The sequence below is a fragment of the Sminthopsis crassicaudata genome, chromosome 1 (genome assembly GCF_048593235.1).
Source record: "Sminthopsis crassicaudata isolate SCR6 chromosome 1, ASM4859323v1, whole genome shotgun sequence".
NCBI lineage: Eukaryota > Metazoa > Chordata > Mammalia > Dasyuromorphia > Dasyuridae > Sminthopsis > Sminthopsis crassicaudata.
The window spans coordinates 471,728,867-471,745,045 of NC_133617.1; the positions used below are offsets into that span (position 1 = coordinate 471,728,867).

At 34.5% G+C, this 16,179-nt stretch overlaps 1 protein-coding gene across 6 annotated transcripts in view; it reads left to right on the forward strand.

Moving 5' to 3' along the window:
- Positions 1 to 1,264, forward strand: part of METTL9 (methyltransferase 9, His-X-His N1(pi)-histidine) — a 64,968-nt gene extending 63,704 nt beyond the window's left edge. For 3 of the 6 annotated variants that reach the window (XM_074281035.1, XM_074281030.1, XM_074281033.1), the window contains one exon: positions 546 to 1,264. In XM_074281035.1, the coding sequence (XP_074137136.1) occupies positions 546 to 748 (203 nt within the window). In that variant the 3' untranslated portion in view covers positions 749 to 1,264. Of the gene's footprint in view, positions 1 to 542 lie in introns of all 6 variants that reach the window. The other 3 variants (XM_074281034.1, XM_074281029.1, XM_074281031.1) reach the window with 1 other exon arrangement.
- The last annotated feature ends 14,915 nt before the right edge of the window (positions 1,265 to 16,179 follow it).

A 16,179-nucleotide genomic window follows, 5' to 3' on the forward strand; every position in this document is an offset into this window, starting at 1 on the left:
AACCCTTTCCAAATACATTTCTATTTTCATTTTGATAAATCCCAATAAAAATTATTTCTACAAATTTACTAGATATAGTGGGAAAGTAACACTTTTTATTTGTGTTAAACTATCTTTTACATTTCATAGTTTACCTGATCATTCATATTTGCAGATTTAGTGACCAAATTTATGTTGATATTTACTATCATATAATGTATGACACTGACAAATATGAAAGGGCAGAGTAAGAAAATAAGGGACAGAAAGGTTGAGACAGATTTTGGAAAGATATATGCAGTATAGGTGGTGGGACAGCATAATAATTTAATAAGTGGAGAATAGAAAAGGAGTACTTATGTTTTAAATCTTGGCCTTGTTCTGAACTGCTGGAGTTGGCTATAGGCAAGTCTCTGAATTCACCCTTTGTGTGCCTATCAATAAAATGAGGATTTGGGCTTTCAAGTTCCATTGCTAAGATCCCAGAATCTGAACGAAATGCCACAATTAAAAGAAATGAGAACTAGTCAAGAATTTAACTTTTTCTTTCTGTTATGTTTCAGTAGGAGGCAAATGGGAGAAGCCTTCTGAAATTTTGGAAATCAAAGGACAGAACTGGGAAGAACAAGTGAACAGTCTGCCTGAAGTTTTCAGAAAAGCTGGATTTGTTATTGAAGCTTTCACCAGGCTGCCATACTTATGTGAAGGTGACATGTATAATGACTACTATGTATTAGATGATGCTGTCTTTGTTCTCAAGCCAGTATAAACATGAAGTAAAAGTCTCCAGAGTCAAACCCAAGAAGCAGCCTCTGGAAGAGATGTTTGATTTGATGATGATATAAAGGGAGGGAGTTTGGGGATTGCCATTCTAAATATCATGTAAGAATTTTAAGGCCAAAATACTAATGTATTTCTTTGTAGTATGTTTAAAAGGACAGTCATGTTTTTTTAAAAAAAATACTTTTTATTTGAGAATAATTTTTACCAGTTCTTAATTCCAACAGTGTAGTCCACAATCCAACCATGATGATAGATATTTTTTATACTTAACTGCCAATAGGGACTCATATCCAGACAAAGCAATAGTCACAATTTCATACAACCAATGTATGGATTGTTCTCAATCAAGTGAAGACTGGCAATAAAGCTGTCCATTCAGTTCCAAACATTGTTTATAGTGTTGCAACTGATATTCTTCCATGTTAAGAAGTTACTTTCTCTCTGACTGTCATTCTTCAAAAAATGTTTTTAATCATGCTAATAAATCTTTTTTTTAAAATGATTCCTTGGCTGTCATGTTTGAGTTTATTTGAAGTTTAGTCAGAATTTAGGAAATTTGTTAATGACATCTTCAATTTTCTTTGGCTCTAGGTTGAGTTGAATGGATGTGTTGCATGAGAGACAGTCATGTATCTTCAATGCTAGATTGGCCTTTGAGTCAGTCTTAGGTCAGACTTATCATGTCTTTGGGGAAGCCCTTCATGGATTCCTTTAGAGAGGAGAGAATTAATCAATCAATACCTACACTCTCCCATAACATAGCTTATTCCCTTTGGCTCTAGAGTTTATTTGAAGGGTGATATCAGACTGAAATGTTGATGTAGTGCAACTATTTTTAAAAAAGAGAAAGAAAGAAAATTTAAATACTCCACTTCAGTGGACTCTTAAAGAAGACTCTTTAAAAAAAGCATTCCTCTATCTTTGAGATCTGCTTCAAGCTCAGCATTCTGACAAAGAATGAGAAGACCGAGTTAACACTTAATTGAAACCACCAGGCAGTTTTTCTGATGGAAGGATCATTGTTGAAAAGCCAATACCAGGTTTCTTCATTTCTGGTGTGTGAAAATTTAGACATTAACTTCTTTATTTCTTAAACAATGTCTTCCGCTTAGATGCAAATTTGTAGCTGGGTTTTGGTGGCTCATTTGTACAACCCCAACTCCCAAGGAAGCTGAGGCTGGTAAATCCATGGGGCTCAGGAATTCTGAATTGCACTAGGCTAAACTATAGTGTGTTCGCACTAAGTCAAGCACCAATATGATGAGTCTCTGAGAGAGGAGATACATTAGAAGGTGGGATGCTGGTGGAATTGAGAATGAAGTTGCCTAAAGAAAGCCTGTGAATGACCCCCTGAACTTCCATCCTTTTTTTTTCCTGAGGCTGGGGTTAAGTGACTTGCCGAGGGTCACACAGCTAGGAAGTGTTAAGTGTCTGAGATCAGATTTGAACTGGGGTCCTCCTGAATTCAAGGCTGATGCTCTATCCACTGCACCACCTAGCTGCCCCTGGTGTTGTTATTTAAGATGCAAATTTGTAATTGTGTGCAACGATTTCTGAATGTTGTCATTTAATTTTTTTTTCTATCGTACTTATTTGTCTGGCCACTTCCAAACTTTCTACAACGCCTAGTTATTATTGACAAAGATAAGGGTTGGTTGTGTATTTTTGTAAGCAGATTTTGTGTCTCTTCTACATTCTCTAAAATGTAAACATCTCTAATTATATTCCTCAAGATGTTACTGAGGCAGGAAGATCATAAGAGAGAGAAAGAAATCAGTAACCATTGTGGCTAGCTCAAAAAAGGCACAACCCCTTAACCTCAAATCCCATTATAGCTCTGAAATAATGGAAATACCTATTTGAGAATATGTATATTAACATTATGAAGTTATTCTTTTCACAACCTTATTTTTTTATCCAGGTGTTCCATTGTGTTTTTTTTTTTTTTTCTGTATATGTTCATAGATGCCTTCAAATTAAAACACATCAACACCTAGATAAAAAGGAGAATAAAACCATGAAAAAATCTTTATTATGCATTATAAGGACTGCATTCTTTCCTCTCCAATATGCTCCTCTATTATGGGATCATAACCAGAGTTGGGTTATGTGACTGTTATGCAAAATTGTTATTGGTACATACTTGTGTTTTATGTTTAATTTTTCTGGGTATTCAAATAAATGAAATGCATACACTTTACACTGCGTTATAAAAATAAAAACTTTAGAGAAAAGCAAACTTAGTTTCAATTGCATAAAAACTGTCTGTTTTCTTTATGAAGCCCTTTCTTGAGTATTGCTGTTCTGTCACTGAACATGAGTAAAGTTGAAGACTCAAAGACTCAAAGTATTTGTATTTATCCCTCTTTTGCTCATTATTATCTATATTGCCTTAGACAAGTCTAATTTATCTCATACCTTCCAAATCAAGGATGAATTTAAGATTTAATTTTTTTTAAATCTCACAATTCTTAAAAGACTTAAAGAATGCTTAAAATTCATAAAATTAACTCAAATTTATATTCAGCATTTAAAATATAAATCACCTTTCAGTAAAGGCAATATCGGGCCATTCTGAAGACTTTTTTTTTTTTAAGAGGATTTATAATGAATATTAAAGACTAAATTGTACAAATAATTCTACAAAAATTTCTTACTAGGTGGGAGAAGTGTCCTTCCACTAGATGGCGTCATAGTTCAGCTATGGTTCATTGAAGCTCTTCAGCTTTTGGTCATACCATCACTAACATTATACCCCAGTACCTACCAGAATGCCCTGCAAAGAGTAGATACTTAATAAATACTTATTGAAGTGATTTCGTGATGTAAATCCTTTATATTCAACCAAGGAGAGAACTTCATTTATTAGGCAAAATAAAAGAAATGTTGTGAGGATATATAGTCTTCAGTAATTGAATAAAGATTCATTAATTCTTTTACATTTGACGGGCACAAAGATAAAATAAATTCTGCTCTCTGGAAACTTACAATCCAATGAGGAGGAGAAATAATTTTTATACAAGGTTGAAGATGAGACATGTAAAAGAAAGCCACTTTCATCTGAGGAAATTAGGAAAGATTTTCATAAATGTGGTATTACCAGAGATTAGTCTTAAAGAAAAAGAATTAGAATTGTTTCAGTAGATGCTAGTCAAGGTTGGTAGAGGAGGCAAATCATTTAAATCTGTTGCTTCAGTTCTCTCATTTGTAAAGTGGAAATAAATAATAGCACTTAATTCCTAGGGTTATTGTAAGGATCAAATGAAATAATATTTATAAAATATTTAGCACAATACCTAGCACAGAGTAGATGCTATATGCTTGCTATTGTTAAAAGTTGAATCTATTATAGACAGAAGGGATTATGTAAGTAAAGAAAGGGAGATGGCAAAGGTGATAAGTCAAATTCTCCTAAACTTAGACTATGAAAGTATTGATAAGTACTGACTTCATAAATAGTAAAAGATATACTCATTTTATAACATATTATTATACCTGTATTCCTCTTGGTTTATTATTTATTATTTACTATTAGACTCTCTCTGAGAGTCAGGAAGAAACAGCAAGGATAACAGAAGACTAAAGATTTTGCCCTACTGTGCATCAAAAGAAGAACATGATGAATTTTTCAGTGACCTGCATAAAATATGTAGGGTTAATTTTTCCACAAGCAAGTGACTAAATTATGCTGTATGTGTAGGCTGCTTCCTGTTCTAGAAGAGAATAATTGGGCTTTGGAAATGCTCCACTGGTGATTTGGATCCATCAAGGTAGGGTAAAATGGGGTGGGGAGAGGACAGTTATCCAAAAAGAATTAGAAGAAGAAAAGACTAGTGGTAGTTACAGTGGACAGAGTGCTAAACTTGAAACCAAGAATTCCTTAGTTCATATCTTGCCTCAGACCTGTTAGCTGTATGACTCCGGACTAGTTCATGCCTCTGTTTTCTCATCTGTAAAATGGGTATAATAGTAGTTATTTCTCACAGTTGTGAAGATCAAATGATTATAAAGTGCTTTTCAAATACTAAAGCATTATGGATGCTTGCTCTTTTTATAGTGGTAGTAATGAATGATTCCCCATTTAGGGCTCCTGGGTTGTTGCTGCTGTTGTTTTTAATTAACAAAAGATTATCCAGCCTTAACAGGGACAAAAGGGAGAAGACCCTTCTTACTGGCCACACCTAGTGAGTATTCTCCACTTCTGGGGATTAAGAAATTTCCAAAAACAGTCAAGAAAATATTTTGCTAAGGATTATGGAGTCTTGAGCAAGAAGGCCTTAAAAGCCAACGTTGTCATTTTCATCCCTAATACAAATCAAAGGTAAAAGTTTCAAAACAGAGAGCAAAATTTGGAAAGGGAACTACAGATTAAAAGAGAGTCTCTGAGAAAGTCCTGGATTTCAGGATCCCAGAGCTTAAAATATGGTAGTGGTGGTCCCTTGGCCATGGAGGAATTGATAAAAGCTATTTTCCTGTAGTCTTACAAATGGAAGAAAATGCTGGTTTTGGGATCAGACAACTTGAATTCTAATCCCTCCTTTGCTCATTATTATCTATATTGCCTTAGACGAGTCTAAATGACTTGCCTAAATGAGCTCTGAATGACCTAAGTTTCAATTTCCTCCTTTATAAAATGAGGGGATTGGATTAGAAGACCTTTCAGCTCCCTTTCAGTTTTGAGTCTAGGATCATATAAAATCTAATAATAGTTTTAAAAGAAAAATGAAGGGAGACAAAACTACCCATACACTCCCAAACTAGATAACCATAGCAAATAGCGAAAAACTAGAAAGAATAGCAGCAGACCCAGAAGTTCACAGGACTCAACTTTTAAATCAAACAGGAATTCAAATTCTTGGTTAGCCTCTAAAGTCTTTATGAATGTATAAAGTATGAATAACAAGTATAGTGACCTAAAGATCCTTTAGAAACAAAATTTTATTTCATTGTTATCATTGAGACTTGGAGGGAAGGAATCTAAACCAGACAAATACACCTTATTCAGAAGAGGTGTTGTAGACTAAGATTTTGGGGGCTTGGAGGGCAGCACCTCTGAATATTAAGATGGGGAAATCCAGGACCCCCAGGTGGGAACCATGGTGGAGAGCACATTTAGATGAAGATAGTACTGACATCAGTATATGTATAGGCCACCTAGATAGAAGGTCATAACCCTGCCTCTGGGGGATGGGATGATATCGGTGGGAAATTTCAGTTAATCAAACATCTGCTAGATTTCTCCCTGCCCAAGTAAGAATAGCTAATAATAACTTCTTGGCTTGCCTAGTGATAATTTTGTCCTTCAAAAAGTGGAAGAGGAAACAAGGGAAACCACTGTTCTATATTTGATTCTTAACAATGAAGATGAACTGACTGCTTAAATAATGGGAACCACTGGGGGAGGTGATCACTCTGTCTTAGAATTTTTTCAGAGGAAAAGAAAAGTGGACATAATGTGATAGACACCCTAGATTTTTTTTTTGAAACTGATTCTAAAAGGCATAGAGAATGAAAAATAGGGTCCCATAAACTAAAATTCTTTTAAACCCAGAAAGAAGTGTAACTAAACAAGAAGCATTTATTAAACACCTACTATGCTAGAGGCAGTAGGATCAGAAAGCCCTGATGAATGCAATTCTAGAGAAAAATTTCTGATGGAGGGGAAAAGAGAATTGCCTAAAGAGATGGATGTGGATGTCCAGCAATCTCATCAACCAACTTAGATATTTTTAAAAACACATACAAAAACAGTAAAAGTAATATTGCAGTGATGATCAACTATTAAATACTTGGTTCCTCTGATCAAGACAATGATCCAAGAGGATGCCAGGGGACTCATGATGAAGAATGTTGTCCACCTTCAAAAAGAGAACTGGTGAACTCTGACAACAGATTGAAAACATAGGTTTTTCACTTTATTTTTCTTGCCTTTTTTGTGTGTTTTCTTTGACATCACGGCTAATATGGAAATATATGTTTTGTATGACTTCACATGTATAATTGATACATTGCTTTCTCAAAGGCTGGGAAAGGAGAGGAGAAAATTTGGAACTCAGTTTTTAAAAATGAAATAAAAATTTTAAATAAATTTTTATTTTTCAAATTTTAATAAATTTTAAATTTAAAAAATTTAGAATTTAAATTAATTTTTTAAAAAAGTTAAAAAGACATTTTCAAAAGGTGGAAGTAAAGGGATGATTGAAAATGAATACAAAACATGAATATTGTAATATTTTAAGAATAATGTCAAAACTGAATCAGCCATTCTGGAGAGCAATTTGGAACTATGCCCAGGGTCATTACTGGTTATGTATCCCAAAAAAGGATATAAAAGAGGAAAAAGGACTCACATTGGCAAAAATGTAGCACCTCTTTTTGTGGTGAGAAAGAATTGGAAAATGAGTAAATGACTATCAGTTGGGAAATAGCTGAACAAATTATGGTATATGAATGTAATGGAAGTGTTCTATGTGAAGGGAAAAGACTTACATAAATTAATGCTGAGTGAAGTAAGCAGAACCAGGAGAACATTGTACATAATAAGATTATGTAATGATCAACTGTGATGAACTGGGTTCTTTTTAACAATGAGGTGATTCAAAGCATTTCCTCCTTTTTTTTTTTTTTTTTTTTTGAGGCTGGGGTTAAGTGACTTGCCCAGGGTCACACAGCTAGGAAGTGTTAAGTGTCTGAGATCAAATTTGAACTTGGGTCCTCCTGAATTCAAGGCTGACACTGCGCCACTTAGCTGCCCAAGGCATTTCCAATAGACTGGAAAAGTCTATTGGAAAGAGTCATCTGCATCCAGAGAGAGAAAAAAAGAATAATTTCAAGAGTAATAATGCTCTGAATGAACTGAGGTTGGCAATGCTAAAGTCAGTGTAAAAGGAAATGAAGAAATCAGATTTTTGCCTGCTTTTCTCCCTCATTTGCAGTAGTTTATGGGTTATCCTAAACTATCATATGAGTCAGTCAACACTTATTAAGCACTAGGCACTGTGCTAACTCAGAACACAAAAAGAACATCTATACAATATATCAGCTTACAAATTTATGAAACTTACTCTCATTTGGGAAATAAAATACTTGGTACTTTAAACTTATTCTCTAAATAATTTAATTTTCATTCCCTTTTAAAAATTATTTTCAACAATGGAAAAGGACTTGAGTTTGTCTAGTCCTAGGACCATTGATCTAGAGCTGGGAGGGTTCTCTTTAGTTCAGCTTCCTCATTTTATAAAGGAAGAAACCAAGGTCTTGAGACATGAAATGATTTGTCCCAGTTCACATAAAAAGTGCTTGCTTTACTCCTGAAGAAGATCAGGGTCATAGATAATAAAAACCAGTTTGTTAAATATACCACTATTAAGTTAGTGGTATATCTAGGGTCCTAATTCTAGGCCCAAATTCTCTCCATTGTAACTCACCCAATCTATATGTCTAAGCAATGTGTTCATTCACATAATCTTAAGGGGGAAAATAATTTTCTATCAGTTACCCCATTTTGTTTCAGATGCCACTGTCTCAAAATAAATATACTCAAGAGTAGAGGTCCTCATTCTTAAAGTGATCAGTTAGTGACACCAGTTACAGAATTGTAATGTTTTGAGGATTTTTTTTAAGAGTCCTATTCATAAGTCAACATTGTATATTGGTTTAAACATTTTCCTTGTTTGAAATAACTTTTTCAAACTAGATTTAATTATTCACTTAAATATATGCATTCTACTATTCAGTAAACTCAGGGGTGATTTATCATTCACTTTGTTCTAAACATTTTTGTTGTTCAGTTGCTTCCAACCCTTTGTGACCTCATTTGGGGCTTTTCTTGGCAAGGGTTGTTATTTCCTTCTCCATCTCATTATACAGAACTGAGACAAACAGGGTAAAGTGACTTGCCATCCTAACCTGGATTTGAACTCATAAAGATGAGTCTTCCTCATTCCAAGCCCAGTGCTTTATCCATTGGATCACCCAATTGCCCACTTTGTTTTATTACAATTCAATTCAATTCAATAAACATTTATTAGGCACTTACTATATGCCAAGCTCTATTCTAAGCATTAATGATACAAATACTTCATTTCTATTCTTTAAAAATGTTTCATTGAAACTTTGTTTTTACATCAGTCTTTCTACATCTTTCTCATCTCAGTGAACTAACTCTCCCTAGAAATAAAAATAGACATCTAATAGTGACTTTATCTGACAATGGATAGGGGACAAAAAGGACTATTATGAAAACTTTGGTATAGTGGCATCTTTGATCAAAAGATATGAACACTTTAGTCACTTTTTCCTCACATAATTCCAAATCAATTTCCTTAAGGCAGGAGTTCTTAACCGGGAGAACTCAGAATTTGTTAAAAAAAAAAAAAAAAAAATTGAGGACTATATTTCAACATAATTGGTTTCTTTTCTAATCTTTTTATTTTTATTTTATTCATTTAAAAAAATCCTGAAAATGATCTATAGGTTTTATCAGACTGCCAAATGGATCAGTGACATCATTAAGGTTTAAAAAAAAAAAAAAGTAAAAAACCACTGCCCTAAGTGTTGAATCAACTCAGTTCAACAGCCCCTCCTGCATTGGCTATTGCTATTTTTTTGTCCTTTTTTGCCAATTTCCTGAGTGTGAGGTAAAACTTCATCTTTTATAATATGTATATTATATATTATTAGTTATTTGGACCATTAAAAAACTTCTCTAAAATGTGTTTGCAATTCTAATTTTGAAAATTGTTCTTATCTTTGGTCATTCAATTCTAAAGTCAAAGGTTCTAGAAATCCCCTGCCTCTGACAGTTAGGACCTGTTGTCATTGGTCAAGTCACTCTAACCTTTCTTAGTTTCATAGTCCTCATATGTAAAATGAGGGAGTTGGATTAAATGACCCCTTTTAAACTCTGGATCATTAATTCTATTGGGAAACTATCATCTTATTTTCATTAAGATAGATAATAAAGCAATGGATATGGTATCTTTACTAGAAAAAATAAGACAAAACAATTGTAAGACATATATTTAAAAGAATACTTTAAAAGAATGGCAAGTGGCCTATATAATATTCATTGTGTCATGCACAATTATTCTTTTCTGTTCTGTATTTCTATAAAATGCTCATTCGAGTGTTTGTTACATTAGAATAAAATAAACAAATTAAAAAGAACATAGAAACTTTAGAGATTGAGTTACTTAAGTCCTAATAGACGTTCAGTTTCAAAACCAAAATACATAGGCTTTAATGTTTGCAAACTTTTCCATGAATTATTTCATTTGAGCTATACAAGCAACCCAGGAGCTAGGCGCTAAAGACATTATAACTCCATTTTACAGATGAGAAAATTGAGGATTAGATTGAGTGATTTCTCAATAATCACAGAGATAGTTAAATATTTGTGATAAGATTTGAAAGCAAGTATTCCTGAAGCAGGTATGCCTGACTCCAAGTCCAATATCATCATCTAAACTCAGGTCAGTTAAGTTGTGCTATGGATAGAGTCAAAAAGACTCATTTTCATGAGTTCAAATCCAATCTCAGACACTTCTTAGCTGGGACCTATTTGTCTCAGTTTTCCAATCTGTAAAATAAGCTGGAGAAGAAAAAGTCAAATTACATCTTAGGACTCCAATCAGAGTCAAGAAAGGTTGGACATGACTGGAAAAACTAGACAACACAAAACCTCAATGCTTTAGGAAAATGCCATTGATGAAAAGAACTGAAGATTTTTGAGGACAATGTTTTCTACGAGGGCCTCTTGAAACTTTAAAAAACCAAAAAAACACATTGCAAACTATCATGAGAAGATGTATCATCACATCACACACATCATATCATAAGATATAAAAAGAACTAGAGGCCTGGAAGAAGGAACTTACAAATATTTCCTTAGATCTGAGTAAAAAGCATGACCACAGCCAGAGCTTTTGAAAACAAATTGCTTATCTTTGCCAAAATAGAAACAATTGCAGGGGAATGTCTATTTTGGACCGAGCATTTTGATCTTGCTGTGTATAAACCAATGACACTTCAAACACGATGATTGGTTGTAACTTTTATATTTTATATTTGTTTTACCCATTTACTACAATCACTTAGCAAACATATAATTTAGCCCTTTAAATGAACTTTATTCTTAAACCCACATGGCAAACGCATAGTCCCTGTTCCCAGGACCTCAGTTTCCAAATCTGTGACTTAAGCAAGGACTAGTGAAGACTAGGGATGTTCAGTGATGGATCAGATTATTGTCCCATATGGAGTATTTAAGGTTAAGGAGGAAAAGTTAGTTCTTGGACCATCTTCCCTGCTCCCTCTGTCCCTATGGGGAGTAAATGGGGGACTTCTATCAGGCCCGGAGGCCCTGCAATAGGAAAAAGTGACCGGAGAGATGATTCGGGGCGGGGACCTCGGGGAAGGGGACAGGGAAAAGGGAGCTCGGTGTGTCAGGTGCTAATTAGGTAGTAGCTGCCCATCCAGATCCCCTCTCCAGGCAATCGGGCTCACTGCTGCTGCTACGGGAGGATTGGGCAGGTGAGACGCAGAGGTCGGGCGGGGATGGGGCTTTCTCCAGAAGAAACCGGAGGAAAAATTTTGAACCCAGTCAATCGCTGGCACTAGTTCCGAGGGAGAGGGCGGGGGAGGTGGGACCAAGGACATGAACCCTCCTACTGAGCTCAAGGATTCAGCATCCCAAGACTTCTCTCCACACCTGGACTCCTGAGGCTCGGCAGGGAGGAGTGAGAAGTGTAGGGGAGACTGGCCTGTTTAATCCACAGAACCAGGAGGAGGTGAGTTTGGAGCATTTGAACCCCAGGCTTCTAGACTCCAAAGCTGGGTGGAATTTCCTCCACTATGGTTGTCTCTTGGTAAATAATAATGGCATTTTGGTAAGATATGTGATTCTGGGAACCAAGGGGGCTGCTGTTTGGTGGGGAGGTTACTTCAGACTGTTACCAGGAGCCCCCTATCACAGGAAGGTTAGCTTGGAATCATAACATTGATCAGTAAGAAACCAGTCTGATTTTGAACCTGGGTTGAAATATTATTTAGGTAACAACTCTGAATTTCAGTTTTCTTCTTCCAATGTGAAATGAGTAGATTAGACTAAAGTAACTCCTAAAGCTATGATCTTATGGAAAAAAAAAAAAAGAGCAAATATTTCCTGAATTTTATTAGGTGCAACTGCTTATTTTCTTGGTTTCTATGACCCCTTAAAAGCATCTAATTACATGTTTAAGAGAAAAGTGAAATCTACTTTACATCCTGCTAACCTAACCAGATGTTCTTTATTGTGGCATTTAAAAATTTCTCATGGTATTCTAAAGCCCCATGATCCAGAGTATACACACACACACACACACACACACACACACACACACATACATATACATATACTGTGGGGTATTCCCATCTCTCAGGAATCTCCCACCAGTGTATTTGCAATTATAACAGAAATTAAGTTTGCTCTTTAACTCTACATTCTGTAATAAGAAATGTAATGTAGAAAAGACCTTCACAGGAACCTCCCTCCCACATACACACTATTCCTCTTTGACTTTGAATTCTCTATTGAAAAGCATATTTAAAAAAAAAAAATTCTACTACAAAGTGGTGGAAAGTACGGAGATCATAGGATCTTAAATTTTTAACTTGTGCATATAATAACTTGCATTTTCATTTCACTTTAAAGTTTGCAAAGTATTTTTTCTGCAGCCATCCTAATGAGATAATTCAAGAATTATTCCTATTTTACAATGAATAAATTATTCTTTGGGAGGCTGAGGCATTTGTGGTCTCACAGGACAGCCAGAGAATTAGGAAGAATTCAAACTAGTCTTCTGACTCCATGTCCAATATTCTTTCTATTGTAACACTATTGATATAATATGCTGCGTTTTGGGGAAAAAATTAATGCCTGAATTTTTTTTTCAGTATTTTATTTCAGTATAGTAAGGAAATAGGTAGTAATCATAAGGATCACATAAAGACTTATATATCTAAGATCACATAAAGGCGTATACATTTGAAGTCCATGTTCTGTTTTGTTTGTCAAGTTTTTATGATATTTATCATAAAATACTTAATCCTTTTTCCTGCTAATTCCTAAATCCCACATAAATGCAAGTTTCATATGTAAAGAACCTATAGGTAGACAGGTGCTTCATTGATTTAAATTTTATTTTAAAATAAAATATAATTTGATATTTTTCAAGTTCAAACTAATATTGGTTTGATGCTGTAGACATTGCTATTTGTAATAGTAAACAGAATAGTATTTCACAGATGGTTAATATCTACCTGAGATTGCTGGGATTTCCCAAGGTCCTTATTCTGAAAGGGCAATGTTCTTTACCAGTGTTTACAATTGCCTCTTCTTTCATGACATTAAACCTCAGCTGACATGTGGAAGAGTCCATCTAAAGATTGGTGGTTGATTGAAAACACATCTTTGCAGGAAAATAATACTAATAAGGAACTTTATCCTGCACCTCTTTGACATATACTATATTGGATTTTCAAGGAATAACAAGATAGTAGCCTTTTTTAAGGCTCAGATTTGGCAATATGCTAATTGTAGGAGAAGACTGGTTATTTTTTTTTTTCTAATGGACCTTTTTGGGACTTTAGATATAAAGTCATTGTAGAAGGTATATGTATATAGAGAAAGAAATAGATATGTTTGAGTATAACTATATATGCATTTTCCTTGTTTCATTGAAATGTACACATTTTGTCATGTAGTCACAGAATGACTTTTTTAGTTTAGCTTTTGGTAGAGAAGGAATGGGGAGGTAAGACTGATAAGAAAAACTATCATTTTCCACACAATTATTTTTCTCAGATTTTTTTTTGGTCTGTTTGTGAATTTCCTAAAAATAGAGTGACCTGAAATGCTTTGAATTAAAACCAAATTCTTCACTGGTAATCTGCTGGAGTTTAGTTTGAATGAATAAATTATGCCCGGTAGAAAGCAATAGAAGCACTTGTTAGTGTAATTTTAAACTCTCCCAGTAAAGTTAATAGGGAGAAAGCAGCAACAAACACAAGAAACCTCATTGTCTGGGAAACTAAATCTTTCTGAATGAGGCCAGTGCCCTGTTGAGCACCCAGTGGAACAGCTGCCCAGGAGATTAAGTGAAATAGAAGGTCAAAAGCAAAAGTTGCATTCTTTTTGTGCCTTCCTTTTCTTGAGAGTGAGTCTCTCCATCCCTTCTAATTTGGGAGTTACAGCTGCCCTGCATGGGCCCAATCCCACCACTGATTGACAAAGAACCTTTGACCTTTTCAATTTCTAATTTGGGCTGGTTCACCCCTCCTTCAAGTCCTGATGGTTTAGTGTGGACACCTGATCCAGTTCAGAACAATTACAGCTTAGAAATTCCAAACTCTAGTGATCTGGCAGCCTCAATCCTCACCCGACCCCTTCCCAAGGAGCAGGAATTACAGATATGGACCACCATAAACAAAAAGTTTCTAGAAAGCACAGTGCTTTGGGATTTTTTGGACTCATAAATTACTTGTTGAATGAATTCATGAATAACCTCAAAATAAGATCTTCCCCATCATTTTTATAATTCAAGTCTAGAGGATATTCAGGTCTGAAAGAAGCTTTCCATTCATTTTATCATTCAACACTTCCAGTTTTAGGAGTGCAATCAAATTAAAATAATTGTTTCCAAACCAGCCTCTGGAAACTCCACTTGCATAGTAGGTAGAGCAGAGCAAATAAGGCTTTGTGGTCAAATTCTGTTCTAACACTTTCATCCTCTGAAAAAAACATTTAAAAATACCTAAAATACATGCAGACGTTATGTATCAGCCTTCAAGGCCATGTAGGGTTATCACACAGAAGGCTGGTGGCCAACTATTTTCTACTTGGTGAAACCAAAGGAGATAAGCTTAAGTTGCAGTATGGAGGAATTAGGTCAGCTTTAAGGAAGATTGTTAGACCCTACAGTGGTTAAGAGAAAGGAATTGGTGTTCCCCTGAAGGTCATTAAAAAGAAAAACTTATTTGTGTAAAAAGGAACATTCTGATATCTTCTCAGTAGTGTTTTGCTCCAGCTTTGATCCTTTTTTCTTTTTAAAAAAATTCTTTTTTTATTTAAAATGAAATAGAAAGAAAAAGCAAACTGGAAAAAAGAAAGATAGAAAAGGAAAATAAAAAAACAAAACAGAACAAGACAAAACATTGCCCTGTGCCTCGCAGAACATCAGAGAGGATTCAGAATATTTAATAATAAATTTCCATTTCAAAAAAGCATATGTAATAATAGAAGAGATTATATATTCATAACTGCCCATATCTTTGCTTTCTTGCAGGTTAAACTTTTGTTTTCTGCTGTGCACTTTTTACTTTATTCTCTTTTTTCTCCTTTCATCCTCCTTATCTTTCCCAAGCAAATTACGGTTAAGCATGGGTATACACATAGACACACATACACACACATTCATGCACACACCCACATACATACATACATACATATATCTATAACATACATACATACACATATATATACCTAACTCTGTTTCTTCAGAAAGGGGAAACACATGAGTGTAAACTGTTAGCATTTTTTGTTTTTCTCCCCAGATTATTTTTACCTTCCGAATCCAATTCTTCCTTTGCAACAACAACAACAACAACAACAAAATTCGGTTCTTCACATATATATTGTACCTAGGATATACTATAAGATATTTAATATATATGGGAATGCCTGCCATCTAGGGGAGGGGATGGAGGGAAGGAGGGGAAAAACTCGGAACTGAAGGGAGTACAAGGGATAATGTTGCAAAAAAAACCGTACCTATGCATATGTACTGTCAAAAAAATGTTATAATTATAAAATTAATTTAAAAAAAAGAGTACAGTTAGGTTCTGAAGCTATGGAGAGATATTTTCATATAATAGGTATGATTTATTGATAAAATTAATCTAAACTTTTCTCTTAAATGATATTAGTTACCTATGTTATGCTATATTATTTTATGTTATGTTATATTGCATAAATAAAACAATAAACAAAAAAAAAAAGAAAGGGCAAACATATTAACACTCTTTTAGTTACAGAGCAGCTGCCATATGCATTTGTGAAGGAATTTTCCTTTCCAGAATATATTACATTAGTGAAGTTACAGGGTCCTATAAGAGAGATAGACAGATGAAGAAAGATAGAGACAGAAGGAGAAAAGGAGGAGAGTTCTTTTTAAAATGAGAAGACAAGCAATATGATATTATACATGTGAAATCATACAAAACATTTCTATATTAGCTATGTCACAAATATGCCAGAAAAACAAAGTGAAAAAATTGTACTTCAATTTGCCCTTATAGTTGATCAGTACTGAGATTTCTAATTGACAGAGGGGATATATATAACATGTTATGCCTCAGTTTCCTTGAATTGTTCTGTTT